This window comes from Manis pentadactyla, chromosome 9 (genome assembly GCF_030020395.1).
Source record: "Manis pentadactyla isolate mManPen7 chromosome 9, mManPen7.hap1, whole genome shotgun sequence".
NCBI classification, from domain to species: Eukaryota; Metazoa; Chordata; class Mammalia; order Pholidota; family Manidae; genus Manis; species Manis pentadactyla.
Window position 1 is genome coordinate 6,641,343 of NC_080027.1, and position 17,938 is coordinate 6,659,280.

At 52.4% G+C, this 17,938-nt stretch overlaps 1 protein-coding gene across 2 annotated transcripts in view; it reads right to left on the reverse strand.

The window, feature by feature from the left end:
* The window catches only part of CPT1A (carnitine palmitoyltransferase 1A), a 48,119-nt gene that overhangs the window by 20,305 nt on the left and 9,876 nt on the right, over positions 1-17,938 (reverse strand). For both annotated transcript variants that reach the window (XM_036875962.2, XM_036875963.2), the window contains exons 2-10: positions 14,673-14,826; positions 12,592-12,731; positions 9,454-9,625; positions 7,851-7,952; positions 5,814-5,951; positions 5,342-5,419; positions 4,040-4,147; positions 3,237-3,324; positions 686-881 (exon numbers count right to left, since the gene is read on the reverse strand). In XM_036875962.2, coding sequence (XP_036731857.1) covers positions 686-881; positions 3,237-3,324; positions 4,040-4,147; positions 5,342-5,419; positions 5,814-5,951; positions 7,851-7,952; positions 9,454-9,625; positions 12,592-12,731; positions 14,673-14,813 — 1,163 coding nt within the window. In that variant the 5' untranslated portion in view covers positions 14,814-14,826. The remainder of the gene's footprint in view (positions 1-685; positions 882-3,236; positions 3,325-4,039; positions 4,148-5,341; positions 5,420-5,813; positions 5,952-7,850; positions 7,953-9,453; positions 9,626-12,591; positions 12,732-14,672; positions 14,827-17,938) is intronic.

Genomic DNA, 17,938 nt, shown 5'->3' on the forward strand with positions numbered 1-17,938 from the left:
CCTTTGCAGGAGTCAGGCGCTCCCAAGCCCCTAACGCTGTCTGAGGAGTTGCCGAGCCACAGTGACTCAGTGATTTTCAGCAGGGACGATGCTGCCCCCCAGTGACACTGGACAGTCTCAGGACAGTTCTGCCTGTCACAGCTGGGTGGTGGCTACTGGCACCCAGTGGACAGAAGCCGGGGATGCTACTCAATACCCTACGACACACACGACGGCGTCCCCCACCAAAACAAAGAATGATCCAGCCCCAAGTATCTATAGTGCCAAGCAGGGGATCCCTGCTCTATCTGCGTGAGCTGATTCCTCCAGCAAACAGCAGCCTCTGAACGATCTTCAGACAAGGCAGAAAATTTATCCCTAACACAGAGTCTGTGGTTTAAAATTGTTCTGTTTCCTAAATTAAATCTGTCTGCAGCCCTGTGATAAAGCCTACCTTCTCCTCTCCATCATGCACCCTGGTACCTGTGCACACACGCGCCTGCCTGCCACGCACGGGTGGCCAAGGTGAGCCGCTGGGCAGGGGTGCGACTTGCCCCCTCGGAGCTAAGCCGAGACAAGGCTTGAGCCCTGCCCGGTGCCACTGCAGACGCGTGCCTCCTCCCCAGCTTGGCCTCTGGGTGAGGAAGAGAACCATGGGTGACCCCAAGCCCCCCGAGACAACTGATGCCACAGAGCAGCTGCACACCTGTCTCCTGCAGTGAGGGCTGCCAGCTTCGCCTCCCCAGGCTGAGGCTCTGACGGGTCATCCAAGATCCTCTGCATCTGCTGCTCGATTTCCCGGGGCCTCAGCAGCCTGCCGTCGTGGTACAGCCAGACCTTGAAGTAGCGGCCCTTGTGCAGCACGACGATGTGCTTGCTGTCCCGGAGGTGTTGGATGGTGTCTGAGGCGGGCATGGGGCACGACAAAGTCCAGAGGCACAGGTTAGAGGTCGCTGGGAAATCACCCTGCTTTCCAAGGGCACCCATTCCTCACCCCACATCACTCCACCTGGCTCAGGAGGCCACTTCTCAAGTCTGCAGAGGGTTATGGACAGAATCAGAACTCTGGAGTCAGGCCTGACTTCGAAGCTCTGCTCAACCACCTTTCTTTCTCTTGAACAATGAGGACGATACCTGTGTCCCTCGTGAGGCTGTACAAGAACCGAGGGACCACATCCATACAACCTCGCTCACACAGAGGAAGCAGTCAGTGCACTAACTTTTTATTGACTTATTACAATAAGAAACTGTTCTAAGAGAGAAGTAGGAAATTAAAGAAAGAGCTCTCATAAGAATGCACCCCGGAAGCGTCAGTGAGATTGCCGGCAGAGCTCCCATCAGAAACTTTAGAGGCCAGAAGGCAGTGGGCTGGTACATTCAAAGAGCTAAAGAAAAAAACGTCGGCCAAAAATCCTGTACCTGGCAAAACTGTCCTTCAAAAGTGAGGGAATATTAAGACCTTCCCAGAAACAAAAGCTGAAGGAGCTCGTGAGCACTAGACCCAGTAGGCAAGGAGGCTCATGAAAAGATGCTCCACACCACTGGGCGTTAGGGAAATGCACATCCAACCACACTGAGCTCCCACCTCACACCCAGGAGGAGGGCTACTATCACAATAAACAGAAGACAAGTGTCGGCGAGGAGGCGGAGAAATTGGAGCCTGGTGCACCACCGGTGGGAATGTAAAATGGGGCAGCCACTGTGGAAAAAAATATGGTGGATCCTCAAAAGACTAAAATATAGAGCTACCATGCGATCCAGCAATTCCACCTCTGGGCACAGACCCAAAAGAACTGAAAGCAGGGTCCCAGTGAGAGAGTCACACACCCATGTTCACAGCAGCATGATTCACGATAGCCAAGAGGTGGAAGCAACCCAAGTGTCCGCGATGGATGAATGGATGAGCCGAACGCAGTCCATTGAACAAGGGCATGTCACTCAGCCTTAAGACGGAAGGATATTCGGACACATGCTACAACACTGGTGAACCTTGAGGACATTACATTGAGCGAAATGAGCCCATTCATTCTAAAAAGGACAAATACTATGTGAGTCCACATACAGGAGGTACTTGTAACACTCAAGCCCATAGAGACAGATGTAGAATGGTCCCTGCAGGGGCTGAGGGGTGGGGGAAGGAGGCTCGTGTTTAATAATGATCACCTGTGTCTGGACCGTGGCTTACCACGGTAACTGAGCCATGGAAAGCAAAACCACAGAGGAGGGACTGCTGTGCCACAGTTTATTAAAATCATTTACAAACACTGCTAGACGACAGAGAAGGCCGACTTCCCTTTTCCCAAACAAGCAGTCTACTGTCCCACTACCGTTTTTTGCCAACTCATCCACTTGTCATAACGTGTCTGGCCACAGGCCCCTGGACTGGAGTGAGACAGAAACAGAGAAGAGGTTTGCTTTCCAGCCAGAAACCCCCCCCACCGACAGCAGAGCACACACGTGGCACATCCTCAGAGAACCTGCGGGCACGAGAGGGAAGTGAGAGCCCGCTCCTGGAGGCCCACCCGGGGCTGGCTTTGCTGTCCAGCGACTCCTGTGCCCTGCACCACTCCACAAGCTGCGTCGGCTCGGGACTCCGCAGTCGGCTTCCACAGCAGCAGGGGGCTCATTATGATACCAGCTGTGAGATCTCAGATAGTGTCTGGCTCACCCATCAAAAAGGGGGTACCTCTGGCCAGCAGGGCCATCTCTTGGGAAGGAAGCACAGCCTGAGCCCTGGCTGACCTGGGACGTCCCAGGAGGAGCTGCTGTCTCTCCCTTTCTCTCCTGAGAGAGTTCTGGCTTGGACATGTCATGTGGCCACCCTACAATCTGGGGGGTGGGAGGGAGGGGTCAGCTGTCCCAGGTCAGGTCAGCTGCTGAACCACGAGTCCCATTTCCTGAACACAAACCAACATGTATCACACACTAAACCCTGCACATGAGCCACAGCACAATACCCCTGAGGGATCCAGGGGGAAACAAGAATATTCCGTAAAAACCTGGGAAAAAACACCCGTACGTCAGGCTTCAACTGAAGATAAATAAAAGTCTGAAATAAGTCAACGGTCCAGCTGCAAGAAAGACAAGGGAAATGCGACAGAAAGAACACTCAGGAGCCTGAAATCTCTGAGGTCTCAGGTGGGGTCAGGGTGCATCCGTGCGGTGGCCTCGGCCACCTCCTCCAACCTCTTTACTCTTTACAGGCATGGGGACCAAAGGGCTGCCTCCCGACAGGAGCCCCAGGATGCTCCACGCACCTGTTTCCTCTCCTGGGATCCGACAGGTGTTGAACATCCGCTCCCACTGAGCAGAGCAGAGTGGAATTGTGGATCCCAAAAGTAGAATCTGTAACAAAAGTATGCATCACACAGAAATCCCAGAGGGAGAAGAAAGAAGCAAATTCCACGCTGATCTGTTCTGCGCACACGGCATGGTCTGACTTAGAATCTTTTCCAGACTCTAGAAAGAACAGTTGCTCACTGGGACGTGTCCCTCATGGCAGGACCAGCTGAACTGTGCCAGGTCACAACTTCCCGCACCCCGACGCCCTAAATAACACATTCCAGTCGGTCATTTATAAACTGACGCCTAACCCAAAGGGGTGTTGAAGAAGGAAATGTCTGTTCTTGTGAGTGGATCACCAGCCAAATTATTTTCCTTCAGAAGTAAACAAGCGTTTCTTCGAGAGGAAAATCACAGAACTAAGGCACAGGTGTATATCCATGTAGGAGAATCAAATCCCAAAATAATTATGCTAAGTTAAAGAAGTTAAAGCAGAAAAAAAAAAGTACATACCGTACGATTCATTTACAAGAAGCATTGGGAAATACAAACTAATCTAGAAAGCAGATCAGGGTGGGGATAGGGCTGGGGTGCGGAAAAGGACAAAGGACGGGAGGGAGCTTTGTGGGGGGGAACGTGTTTGCTCTCTTGATTGTCGTGATGGCGTCCATCGATCTCTCAGAATTTACTGACTTGTAGGCTAAGTGCATGTGCAATATGTCAGTTATGCCTCAATAAAACTGTTTTAAAAGGTTTTTTTAAAAAGCAGTTTGCATACTGGTTTGATTTCCTCTCGGTCCAGCTGGCGTCTATAAAGCAGGATGGCGTGGATGGCATTACCCGCTCTTGCTGCCTGAATGTGGGTCGGTGTGACATACAGCAAATCCTGAAAGGGGAACCATGTGTCAGCAGATAAAACACTCACAGGAAAAGCTAAGCTGACTTAAATACATTGCTGAGCTTTTCCAGACTGTCAAAAAAATTTTCACATGTGTCTTAGATTACACCTGGTCTGCTAGAAAATGAATTGTAATTCCATTTCTTATGCTTTGCCAGTTTTATTTTGTTCATGTGTTAAAAGAATGCAAACCCTCCCATCCCCGTGTAATTCTTGGGGTCTGAAAGAGAACAAAATAGCTTAAAATTAAATGAATGTAATTCAAATTTAGAAAAGATAACAGCATGTTGCCCCAAGTATCTTTATATCATGCCACAAAAAGCCAGGCAGAAATGACATACCCCTGAAAGAGTGAGATAGCGCCCTTGTTCGTAGGATATAAACACCAAAGTCTTCAGCAATGAGAAGATGCCAGGGGGACCATTTACTCTCAAACAAAAAATTTCTATGTATCATGCACAATTTTTGTCCAAGTGGGAGACTGTTTTCGGTGGGGAAAAAAGTTAAAAGGAAAAGGAGAGAAACATTTTAAAGAAGAGAAACAAAGAAGAAGCAAACAATAAAGAGAAATAAGGAAATGAGGGACCCAGTAAAAGGAAGTGAAAAACAGAAAAAGACAATTAGATTTGCCAATTATCAAAGTTATTAAGTGCCAGCTATTAAACACTGGTTATTCAAACCCAAACTGAAGGGCTTCTAAAAAATGGCGTGTACTCTCCCAGACCGTGGAGGCCTCAGAAGACAAGGGAAGCGAGAGACATGAAAATGACACGTGACCCCCCGGCATCTCGGGGCACGGAGGAGCAAAGCCGTGTGTCGGCCGGGGGTGGGTCTTGGTGGGCCCTCTGTCGCTGAGCTTGGTGCGGAAGCCGGGAGACAGCCCTCCGTGCTGTGGGGCTCTGTGAAAGCACAGGTCGCCTTACACTAGGGGGCAACTCTTGTCCGCCAAGGGCATTTCGCCCTTGCAGCTTCCTAGCACCAGCTCAGTGCCCTTGAGCTACTTTGCCAATATAAAAAAGTGGCCACATGCTTCTCTGGTGTGGAAAGCAGGCCCTGGGCTCCACGATGCAGCCCAACGCCTTGGACGGTGGAAGCAGGAGCGGGAGGAGTGGGAGCCAAGCTTCAGGTGGCCGCGGGGCGGGAGGACGCCCACCGCAAGGCCCGGGGGCCCGGGGGGCTCACCATGGCATAGTAGTTGCTGTTGACCATCAGTGGCCCTCGTCCACGGAGGTAGATGTACTCCTCCCACCAGTCACTCACCTGTCGGGCGCACAAGGGGGAGAGCCACAGAGCAGCTTAGCAGGGGCAACCCAGGGCCCAGGGAGGGGGGCATTTACTTCAATCTGCCATGTGTGAGGATGTCAACACACCCGGGTGGGTGGCTGAGGCAGATCAACAACAGAACACGGCACCCCTCAGCCGCCCCTCCAGCTGCTGCCCACCCGATGCCCACCTCCAGCCCCCAGCTGGTTGTCTGGGTCACACTCAATGAATGCTCCCTCTCCCACAACTCAATGCCCAGACTCCTCGTGCCGTATCACCTGCCAGCGTCGCCTCCTGCCCACTGTGCAAGCAAGGCCGGCTGGTTCCTGGACCCGACTGGCATCGTCATACAAAGAGGACACCCAGGACAACAGTGTGTATCCACACTTACGTAATTTGTGGCCCACCAGGACTTTAACTTCAGGTACCACTGCAGTCTGGGCCCCAGGTTGACAGCGAAGTCTTGTGCCAGAGCCGCCATACGCTTAAAGTCAGCTTCCTTCATCAGAGGCCTCACCGACTCCAGGTACTGGGGCGAAGGGGAGAACACGGTCCAAGTGAGAATGCACTGCTTCCTCCCAGGACACCCAGCATCCTCCCCGTGCCATGGTGCCGGTCCTCACACACGTTAGCTAAGCTGGGGTCCAGGTTAGCTGTCACTCAACTCTCTTGCCCTTTCTTGGTGTTCGAGCTCCCCAGACCCCACAACACCACGAAATCACGAGGTGACAAGATCATTGTTCAGTTAACGGATGTCAGTAGTGCCTTTTTTCCATTACTTGCTCTGTTCTAAGCTACAACGACCACGACGATGCCCAGGACATCAGGTGGGGAAACACCGAGGCCAAGCGTGGGGCACAAGGTGCCCAGAACCCCAGGGCAGCGAGGGGGTGCCGGAACAATGCTGGGGACAGGGAAGGCCATGCCGCTGGGCCCAGGCCAGGCATCCAGGGTCGGGAGTTTCAGGACCCGCCTTGACCAGCACTGCTGAGGTAAGGTAGCCAGCCAGCCGGCAGCCCACACGTGCGGGGGTTTTAAAGGCACTCAGGAGTCCCCGCCATGCAGGCAACCAGTCTTACAGAAGTCAAGCTGCCACTAAGCCCTGCGATTGGCATGGAATGTTTTAATCTGCCAAGTCGTCATCTGCCATGGAGACAGCTTTGGGGAGGCAGAGGCACCTCTGGGGCCCCTCCGCGTGGGTTTAAAGGTAAGGCCCATTCCCAAAAACGGGCCAGCTGTTAAGATGGGTTAGTTTAGTCAAGGTAGCACGTTCATCAGTGAAGCTGAAAATCGCAGTGTGAGCAAGCTCAGGTCAAAACCCGAGCCACACACGTCAGGCGGAGCTCACTGAATGCTCAGCCGCCTGCAGGGAAGGCACCTGCAGAGCGCTGCAGGTGCGGGGGTGCAGCTATCAGGGCCGCGGAGGAGAGGGGGGCACCCACAGGGCCAAACACACGAGGCCCAGATTCAAACGCCAGGAGGTTTCCTCAGTGTTTAAAATGGGGCCACAGGACTCGGAAAAACGGGAGGCCTCAGGAGCTGCGGGTGGGCACATAAACTGGAGCCGCTACTGCAGACACCAGCCTGTGGGTCCTCAGCAAGGGAGACCCAGAACCACCCCAGGACCCCACAGTTCCACTTTGGGGTGTGCACCCTAAGGACCAAAAGCAGGTCTTCCAATGACATTATGTACGTGAACGTTCATGGCCACACTATTCTTAACAGCCAAGGTGGAAACAACTCAGACGTCCATCAACTGATGAATGAATGAACATGGTCCATCCATACGGTGGAATATCATTCAGCCATAAAAGGAACAAGGCCCTGACACACACCACAACATGGCTAAACCCTGAACAGCCCGCTACGTGAGCAGCCGGACACAACAGGCCGCCTACCGTGTGATCCCACAGGTGTGAAATGTCCAGAACAGGCAAATGTACAGACAGGAAGCAGGCCGGGGCCCGAGGGGAGGGGGGAATAGGAAGCACTGGCTGACAGGGATGGGATCTGGGGCGACGACAGTGTTCTGCAACCACAGAGGAGGTGGGCACACAGCACTGTGGGTGTACTTCATGCAACAGAATGTACACTTAAAAATCATTAAAATGGTCATTTTATGTTATGTATGTATTTACTGCAATTTAGCACAATTAATAATGTAATATACCCAAAACCATAAATTGGGCATTTTGAATTGTATCTCAATCAAGCTGCTACAAACAACGTATCGATCGGTTTTGCTATCAAGAGGCCTTCTAAGAAGACACCTAAAAAAGATCTCCTATAACGCCGACCAGGCACACTGCCGAGAGCCGACGGCCACACAATGATGGATTAACTGACACTCGACAGGTCATAAAGCTTAATCGCAAAGAGGCCTGGCGGTCCGGAGGGGACGGTCCGGCGAGCTTGAGGCCACACCCACCCTGTTCACGGTGTCTTTGACGGCTGGGACAGGCAGGCGCGGCAGAGACGTCTGGAAGCTGTACAACATGGGTTTCCGGCCTGAAAAGATCTTGACCATAGTCTTAAAAAAAAAAAAAAGGTACATTTTAAAAGATGAGACCATGTTCCAGTTCTCAAGTGTGTACAACTTGCTATTTACAGATTTTCTGTGGTGTTTCTCCTCTTGTCTGTTTTCTGCCCCTATATTCGCAGGCCTCAGCAAACAAACAGGTAACCCCAAATAAAACCAGGCAGGATGAAGGCCGAGGTCTGACAAACGCCTCGAGATGTCCGCCTGTCCAGGAGGCAGTGATCCCCAGCTGGGACCCTGCCCAGGGCCCCTTGGTTTTGGGATTGGCTCAGGGCTCTGGCAGCAGTGGGCAAGGGCTCAGCTGAGCCTGGACCTCGGCCAACCCCAGCTCGGGCGGCGTGCCCCATCTGGCCAGTCACTGCCAAGTCTGGCGGATGTACACACTCGCCCACCACCAGCCCTTACGTTAGTCCGGAACGATCTAAACATGGTGTAATAACTGGTCATCTTATGCTGACCTGACCTCAAAGAAATTTCCAGAGCTCATGGTGTGGGGGGAGGGGTGATTCTTGGTGTGTGGGACTCAACTGGCCATCAGCCACGAAGGCCGTCCCAGGAACATCACACACATTCGCTTTGCAAAGTGTGGGAATCCTTCTCTGAATCTAGGTGTTAAAAGTCTGCGTCTCTGGAATCAGGAAACCTCCACAACAGCAGGAAGTCTGATTAGGAAAGAGGGTGAGCCCGTGGGGGTGCGGTGGGCTTGGGCACAGGGTGGCACCGCGGCTCCCACACTTGTCTCATAGTGAGTCCCAAGAGGGCGGCATTCAGTCCGCAGATGGAGCCACCATGGGGTGAAAGCAGGACAAACATCCGCACACACGGTGACTGAGTGACACTCGTGCTGCCGGCCAAGGAGAGCTGGTGGGACACAATGGAGGCTGAGGGCAGGCCGGCTCTGCGCTAAGCTGGTCAGACCGGTCAGCTAGGGAGACCACTTAGGGCCCGACCTCAAGTCAGTCAGAAAAGCTGCAGACAGACGGCACTTTCATCTGACGGTGAGTTGGATGACAGACCTACCAGACATTAACAGAAAACGTTCAGACCTCCTTGACCTCATGAAAGAAAAATACTTTTTGGCCCAAACTTATGAGTCATGGTGAGTCATTCCTCTCCAGCAATTAGAGGTTGACTCCCAGGTCAACCACCTGGACATCAACAGGGAATGGAGGTCCCAGGAGGTCCTTCTTCAACAGGAAACGCCATCCACAGGCGAAGCTATGCTAAGGGGGACAAGCAAGACACCGAGGCACAGACACGTCCCGTCCCGGGCTCACCGACCTGTGGAATCCGAGGCAATCAGACGGGAGCAGCGAGCAGAAGGGCGGCTGCCCGACCCTGGCCGCCAGCTTCCGACGCACGGTGTTACTCGTGTCTCCCACCCCGACAAGCTGCACCGGGTGAACAGCTCTGGCTTTGTGCACGCCAAGCATGCCTCGATACACGGTGAAAACCCCCCAGGCCAGTTCCGCCCGAGAGCGAGGTGAATTACCATCCAGAGCCTGGTGGCGCAGCTCATCCGGCCGTGCTGCAGGAACACCCAGCCATGGTAGGAGAGCAGCAGCTTCAGGGAGTAGCGCATGGCGACAATGAGGGCCACCCACAGCCCCGTGCCAAAGAGGACGCCGCTGACCACGTTCTTCGTCTGGCTGGACATGCAGCTGCTGCCGAGACAAGACAGAGGAGCCGTCGACCCGGCAGAGTGGGGAAGGGGCAGTGGGCGGCACCACCAGGTGCCACGGCCACACGCCCCCCAGGTCAGAGCGGGGCCCGTCGGGAAGGGCTCGCGTGTTCACCCGGCTCTCACCACGCTCAGCCGTTTCTCTTCTCGCCTCAAAATGAACCAGGCCCCTCGGCCTTGCCGGTCCTCAGAGACAAACCAAGGTGAACTGGGTCACAGGGAAAACGCACACCCGCCCTGGGGTCTGGGCACAACGACGGCGGCGGGCTGAGGCTGCGGCCCGCCCACCAGGAACAGTGCACCCCAGAACCGCCTGCATCTCCTGAGCTGTTCCCACCCTCCTCCTACAGTTTGGATTTCAGTGTACCGCGAATTTCACCACAATTCATAAGAAACTCAGATCATTTGGCAAAACTATCACGTTAACTACTTTTATCGAAAGTGCTTGTTTGTGACCTATGCAGGAGTATCTATGACGAATAAATGAAGAAACTGATCATGTAGAATGATCATTTAAAAAATAAACTGAAAGAGAAGAAATGTTTCCATTTGCTAAGATGTATTTTAAGGTAAAGATGGGACTTTACAAGTGAGAAGAACCGCACTTACTCATTCATCTTTGTGGTTCGGATTTAGTTTTAGTTGTTTTGGAAACCGCAAAATATTTACAAAATAAAAATGATTTAAATAATAAACGTTGGCAAGAATGTGAAGCAAAGGGAACCCTTGTGCACTCTTGGTGGAAATGTAAACTGCTGCAGTCACCATGGAAGACAGTATGGAGGTTCCTCAAAAATTAAAAATAGACTTACTATATGATCCAGCAATTCCATTTCTGGGTATTTAGCTGAAGGAAATGAAATCACTATCTCAAAAAGATATCTGCAGCCCCATGTTCACTGCAGCCAAGACATGGAAACAACATAAGTGTCCACTGACAAATGAATGGAAAAGGAGAACATGGCGTGTACACACACACATGTGTGGAACATTACTCAGCCATGAAAAATAACAACTCCTGCCATTTGTAACAACATGGACGGATTTTAAAGGCATTGTGCCAAGTGAAATAAGTCAGAAAAAGACCAATACTGTATTATCTCACTTAAGTGTGGAATCTAAAAAACATCTGAACTCATACAAAAAACGGACTGGTGGTTGCCAGATGAAGGGGGTGGGGGAGTAGGTAAAATGGGTGAAGGGGGTCAAAAGGTACAAACTTCAGTTACAAGATAAGTTAAGTCATACAACGTAATTTACAGCATGGTGACTAGAGATAACAGTATTGTATTGTAAATTTGAAAGTTGTTACTAGAGTAGATCATAAAAGTTCTCATCTGAAGAAAAAAATTGTAACTATACGTAGTGATGGACATTAACTAAACTGTGGTAATCATTTTGCAGTATATACATATGCCAAACCATTATGTTGTACACCTAAAACCAATACAATGTTAAACATTAATTAGATCTTTTTTAAAAAGAAAAAAATGATTTAAGTGTGCTTCAAATTACTAAAACAACCAATATACAGAACCCAAAGGTATCTCCAAAATTTGGAACCCACCAACGTAACATCTTAAAATATTTAAGAAACAGAAAGACAAGTATCTTCAAAGCAACATACTTTTGCTTGAAAACATATACCTTTCTGTAACCTGTCAAATCTTACGTTCAAGTTTAACTATAGTCTGTACTTTAAACCTACACATCTTTTTCTGATAGTGTAATCGACAAGTGAACTCGGGTTTCGGGATTTAAGAACCTATCTTTCAGTAAACCTGCATTTTAGATTTCTAAGTACTACATCACTAGAAAGAAAGGCACATATATACTATTCTTTCTCTAGGAGAGGAACTAAAATGTTCATTGATGTAAACATCACAGAAACGGGATGGAAGGTCTGGCACGGGACGGCCGTGGCGACCCCATCAGAGGCACTGCAGCATCTCCCGACCAGAAAACACAAGCGTCCTGCAGAGTGAAGGCCAGTCAGGAGCGGGACACGGAGGGCCCACATTCTGCCGCCGGCCACGCAGCTGCCGGAAGGCGGTGGGGCTCGGGCTGCGCTTGCCAGGAAGGTCCTCTGAGGGGAGGCCCAGGGCACAGCACAGGAAGCACAGATTTCGGAGGGGCGCAGAGCCGGGGTTGAATTCCAGCCTCCCCACTTCCTCTCTGTCACTCTAGGCAAGAATATACATCTCTGAGTGTTTTCTCTTTTACAACAGAGACTCCAGGGAGAGATCAGTGCAGGGTCCCACCCAACAGAGAGCCTGCACGGCAGTCAGGGCCGCTGGGCCTGGAGGAAAGAAAGGACATTCCAGGGGTCCCGCGAGGCCCTCTGGGGCATGTCCGACATTCCCGCACGAGACCCCACGCCCATGTACCTTCTGAGGAAAGTATCCGCCTACGGGCTCTTCCAGGCCGAATCTCACAGTGTGAGAGCCCACTTTCAAGCCTCCAGGAAAAATCTAGAACTCCCAGGAGTGCTGGGGGCCCCCCTGGGGCCCTGAGTCACTCTGACAGGCAATATGGGGCTGGGGGCTCCCTGAGCACCCGCAGCAGTCGGTGCTCAGGGTCACAGAGCCCCAGAAGGGACTCCCGTGCAAAGAAGGGGCCACGCCCACCGCTCCTGGAGCAGAAGGCCTTCTGAGGCTGCGCCAGTGGGGCTGAGGGCGCCGGCCTCCGCCTCGAGCCCGGTCCCACCCCGGCGGGCACCCGGGCACCAAGGCCTTCTCCCTGCCCCTGCTCTGTAAGGGACCGCAGACTCCCTGGGGTCCTTAACACCAGTCCAGGACTGGGGAGAAAAAGCCGTCGTGAGAACGACAGCAAAAGCCTCAAATTGAATCCAGAACAGGAACATCATCGTACTTGAAAGGGCTGACAAAAATCAGCAACAAAAACGTCAGTAACTTCCTAGATGCTTGGCAGTTTGAAAGCATTACTTACGTGGTGTCAAGGGTCCGATTGATCTTCGCAATGATCCCTAGCGACGGGTCGACCTTGGCATACATGGTAGACATCACCCCCACGACCACGATGAGCCAGCTGGAGGGGCTCGCCGGGTACACGCCCGTGATGATGCCATTCTAGAAGCAGACACGTGCGTGAGCGACGGCCGCACCCACGGAGCAGCACGCCCCAGGGGGTGGGGGCCGGTAAGGCCGGGCAGCAGGAGGTGGGGGTGCAGCACTTGGGTGGCTGGTGACCAGGCTGTCACTGCTGGAAATCTTCCTCAGAGCTTCCAGCCCCGAGCTGTCCAGGCTTTTGACCACCTCTTTCCTTCCCTCCACCTGAGCCAAAACCCTTCCTGAAACAGTGTCCTTGAGAGTGACCCCAGGACAGTAGAAGAGCGCTAGTTTAACATTCAGATTCCCCAGTGCCACCCAGACTGACCCCCAACACCCTGGGGGTGAGGACGTCACTGAGCCAACCCCGAGTCCTGCCCCACCCTGCTACCCTACGATACCCGAGATTCAAGCCCCCAAAACACCCCCGTGCTGCTCCTTGGTCAAGACACCAGAGAACCCCGAAGGAGTCCCAGGAGACCTCACTCCATGCCAAGAATTTGCTGTAAGACACTGCAGCCAACTCCCCCACCCCACTCCCCAAGAAAAACCCAAAAAGCAGAAGGAGGGCATAAGGAGGGCAAAGAAAATTGGTAAAATGTCAGCTGCGGAAATCAGGAGGCAAGCAGTGTGGTCCTTTAGTTGCTTTACTTTTGTGCCTGTTTTCAAACTCCCAACTAAAAAAAAAAATTCTTACTAAAGCCACCTGTTAATAAGAAATTGATTTGACCAAGACAGTAGATGAAAAACCTCTCCAAGCTTTATCTGAGTTCTTTTAGGGGACACTCACATCCCTACGTGTTACTCCTAATGGTTTTCCCAGGGTCTACAGGGGTAAGAAAGAGAGATTTTCAACAAAGTGGGTGTGTGTCCTCTGAAATAAAGTGTTCTTTTAAAAAAGAAGATACATACGTATATACATTAAATTAAAATGCAGGGAGATTCTAGATAAAATGTCTCCTGCTCATCACGCCTCTCCGTGCCCTGCAGCCACTGCCGGCCCCTCAGAGCTATTAGGCAGTCCCCTAATAGACCATTTGTGCAGATGTGGTCCTGCACTGTTTATTATATATTTTCATATCTGTTAGTCTCGCCTCCTCAAGGTCTACAACGTCTTTATAATCAGAGGACAGTGTTCCCACTGGGCTGAATGAGTGATGGCCACTCCTTTGTACCCAAGTTTCTATTGTCCTTGATTTGAAGGTAAAGAGGAGTTGTTCTCAGCAAGGGCCGTGCGGGTCAGCACCTTCCCCTGTAGGTGGCGCCCTCCTCCACCCCAGCGGGTGCCCGGAAGGCAGCTCCCGGGGGGGCCCCCCCACCTTCTCAGGGGTCACTCCTCTCGGCGACCCTGACTCCTGGGCCTTTCTCCACTGCCCCCCTCTGAAAACCAGAAAATGAATCTAGACTGTCGGGAGTCACCCCACGGGACGGGGGCGCCCACCCTGCAGCCCTGCCCTTTCATCTTGTTGGAACGTTTTTAGACGTGCATTTATTTATCCCTTCTGTGAGTTTCAAAATAAACTAAACTACAAAAAGGAAAAACAAGACCTGTGCTTAAAAACTGAATTTCCACTCTTTTAGGTAAACTGAATTGAGAGCACATGAAGCTAACTCTGTGTGTGCGTATTTTTCAATGTTTGAGTATCTTATCCGTGGGGTACCTGCCCAGTAAACTCCTTGAGGTTTCCCACAGCCGAAAAACGATCCTGCTGCTGCGAGATGCAAAGGGTTCTGGGCCCAGAGCAGGAGGCACGGAGTCCAGTCTTCACTTATACAGCGCAGGTCGCTTACTCTCCCTGACCCCGACTTCCTTACCTGCCCTGCTTGCCGCCATGGGCGAGCGCTCCCTAAGCCTTACGTGCCAGCTGCCGCTCGGAAACACCTGTATTTCAACAGCACCTACAGAACGGTTCTCAGGTGTTCGGGTGAAGACTGTACAGATTTAAGTAAGTATCTGAGAACCTTGAATCGGATGAACTTCTTTTTCCAGGAATGAAGTCCAGACAGATAGATCTGCTTGAGGGCTTCATGGCTCAGCCGCAGGTCGATCCCGTCTGGAGTGACTGTGAACTGAAAGGCCACCGCTTGGTGGGCTTCTGCCATCGCTAGTGATCTCCTGGGAAGAGAAGGGGCAGATGTGACACACGGAGCGTTTCACCAGGTACCAACCCAGACCAGTGTGACTTGTTTTGAATGTTTTTTCCCCTCACCTAACAGATCTTGTATTTTTCATTAAGAGCCAGGGCTGGGGTTACGTGTCGCCCTCTCACCACCCGCCCAGCCCTGTGCAGACCACCAGGGCCTCTGCTTCGGAGCCCTGGGGGATCAGCAGAGCCAGGAGTGGAGCCCTCACCCCTGGCCTGGCCTCCGGGCCCATGCACCCCTCACTCCTGGCTCCCAGCCCATGGAGACCCTCTCCCCTGAAGATGGGATGATCCCACTGAATCATCCTTCTGGGTGGCAGCCCAGGTCACACCCAACTGGCTTCAGAAGCTGGTAGCTGTTTGGCACCGTGCACTGCAGAGGCATGTCCCCTGCCTGCCCACCAGCTGCCCAGAGGCTGGCACAGCAGAAACCCAGAGAGTCTATGAATAAGTCCACCATGGCCCTGAGGCTCCTGATCTCCAGGTGGGAACATGGCCTCCGGTGTGCACACAGCTGCTGTGTTGAGAAACCATCCTAGGCATAAGATCCCAGGAGAATCAGCTACACACTCCCAGGGGCGGCGCACACGGGGCAGAATGCACCCTCCCTCTGGAGGCTGTGACTGAAATCAAACTTGTGTCCACACCCAAGGGGCCAGATGTTACCTACTGGGGCTTTTACCCACATAGGCGCACACACATACCACCCTCTGCACTAGCACCCCCACCCAGGGACAAAAGCACGTTTCATCTCTTCTGCTTTGGAGTCTCCATGCATCTCTCTCCCCTCATCCCTGGCCTCTGCTTCCTCCCCCGGCAGGCCCTGACCCACTGTCCCCAGCAGGCACCACCTCGTCCCTCCTGGCCTCCCCACCCAGGCCAGCCCCTCGGCCACCTGTGAAGGCCAGCGAGGGCACCATCTCTTGCTAAACTGCCACAGAGCACCACGTGGATAAAAGGCAGCTAAAGAGAAACTATCAAGAGCCACAACAAAAGTCCAAAATTGCATGTGTGAGTGTTTTCCCATCACATGCTATTTTTCCTGTTTTTACCCATTTAGGCCTACTGAGTGAGGATGTAGGACCTGTCAATTAACAGGTGGTGTGGTTCTGGAGATTCCCAGCTGCAAGAGCCTAACGAGCTTAGTCCTCAGCTAATCAGAACAGCGGTTCCGTTAGTGGGCCCTTCAGAGGCACCCTACATCCATTCACCAGTTCGTTCAACAACTATTTGGCTGCCTCCTATGTGCCAGCCCTGGGGAAGATGGGGACCCTAGCCAAAGAGGTCCTCCTGCAGCTCAGACAGGGAGGCCCAGAGAAGACAGGGTGCCGGAGAGGAGGCACTCCTGGATGACTCTGAAGCCCAGAAGTGTTGCCAGAGGGCAGGCCTTTCAGGCCCAAAGGCAGACCTATGACAGGGCTCTAGGCAGAGGTCAAGGGCAGGGTGGCTGGGGTCAAGGGCAGGCAGCTAACTTCAGAGAAGGCCCAGAGCAGCCATGGGAGGCAGCTGGGTGTTAAGGACAATGGAAAAGCACCCAAGGGCTTTAAGGCAGGGGTCTCGGTCACTGTTCCTGCTCTAAAGACCACTGACTGCTCTATGGAGCAGGGGTGGGGTGGGCAAGCAAGACCAGTAGGAAGCTGAGGCGGTTTTCCAGGAAAGAGTGGCCCAGAGTGGGCAGAGGGGCACAGGGAAGGTGACCCACTCCAGACAGGCTTCAGAGGCACTCCAGGGCTTCTGGCTTGACCACCTGCTCAGCGGGGCCAGTCCCGGAAGCCGGGGTGTGTCCGTGTGGGGAGGACAGTCGGGGTGGGAGTGAAGAATCCATGTGTGGACACGCCGCATTTGATGTCGCCGGGGCAGAGACAAGGCCCCCTGGGAAGCACTGGCACAGAACCTGGAGTCTGCTTTGATGGTTTTGAAAGAAAAGAGCAAGGTGGCAAGACTTCACCGCACTAGCTATGGCCTTAGCTTAGAGCATCTGCGAAGCATTCAAGAATATTTACACAGTACATTCAGTCAGCACGCAGGCAGCAAACTCCCACAGCCTGGCCAGTTTGGAAGAAATAGACCCCATTTTTGAAAGCCGCAAGATCTCCAAGCAAATGCCTGCTACAGATAATTCAGAAGGTTGGCAAAAGCACCCAGATTCTGGGCGGCTCTGGATCTTAACCCTCACCCCCACCAGACCCTTCAGAGTGAGCAGAAGGCGGCAGAGATAATGCCGTACATGCATCGTGGCAAAAAAATTACCTGGTTGGCTACCTTTTCAATGGCTTGTAAGATCCTTCAAGGGCTTTCTACAGAACACGAAGGGATCACTAATGGCAGCGGATTAAATATAAATAGAGTGTTTGCAGCCAAGTCTACCCAGTGCTATGTATTCAATGTTTGCTCAGGAATCAAGCCTCTGCTAGGGAGAGGCAGTCACGCGGGGCATATTTGCAGTGTCATACGCAAGAGTCAACGGCCTTGACAGAACACTGGCTTTAACTAAGGATTTGCTTATTTTGATTGGTTTAGAGTAAAAACCAAATATGAGTCCTAAATGTCCCCAAAATGGACAACTGGATTTTCTAGTTTTGCAGTAGCAAAACAGCTGCCCTGAGCCAGCCTCTTCATCTTCAGGCTGTAAACGGGCATCAGTAAACCAGGCAACAAGCATTTAAAAGCTCCCTGAGCAAATCTAAGGGGCAAAATTCCACCTACAATCCTGGCATCCATAAGCCTTGTGCTGAAAAACATTTATAATCATTAATACCACCTCCTGTAGCCACCACGGAAATGCAAATCAAAACTGCTGCAAAACGTCCTTCGCACCACTAGGATGGCTACAGCTGAAAAGCTGGCTGACAAGGGCTGGCAAGGATGCGGAGAGGTCGGAGGCCCCACGCACTGCTGGGGGAGGTGCACGATACGACAGTTCCTCCGGAGAAGTCTGGCACGGAGTCCCCACACCACCCAGCAATGTCACTCCTAGCTGCATGCCCAAGAGAACAGAACACAGAGGTCCGCACACAAGCCTGTACACGGGTGTTCACTGCAGCATTAGTCATAATAACCAGAAAGTGGAAACAGTCCCAGTGT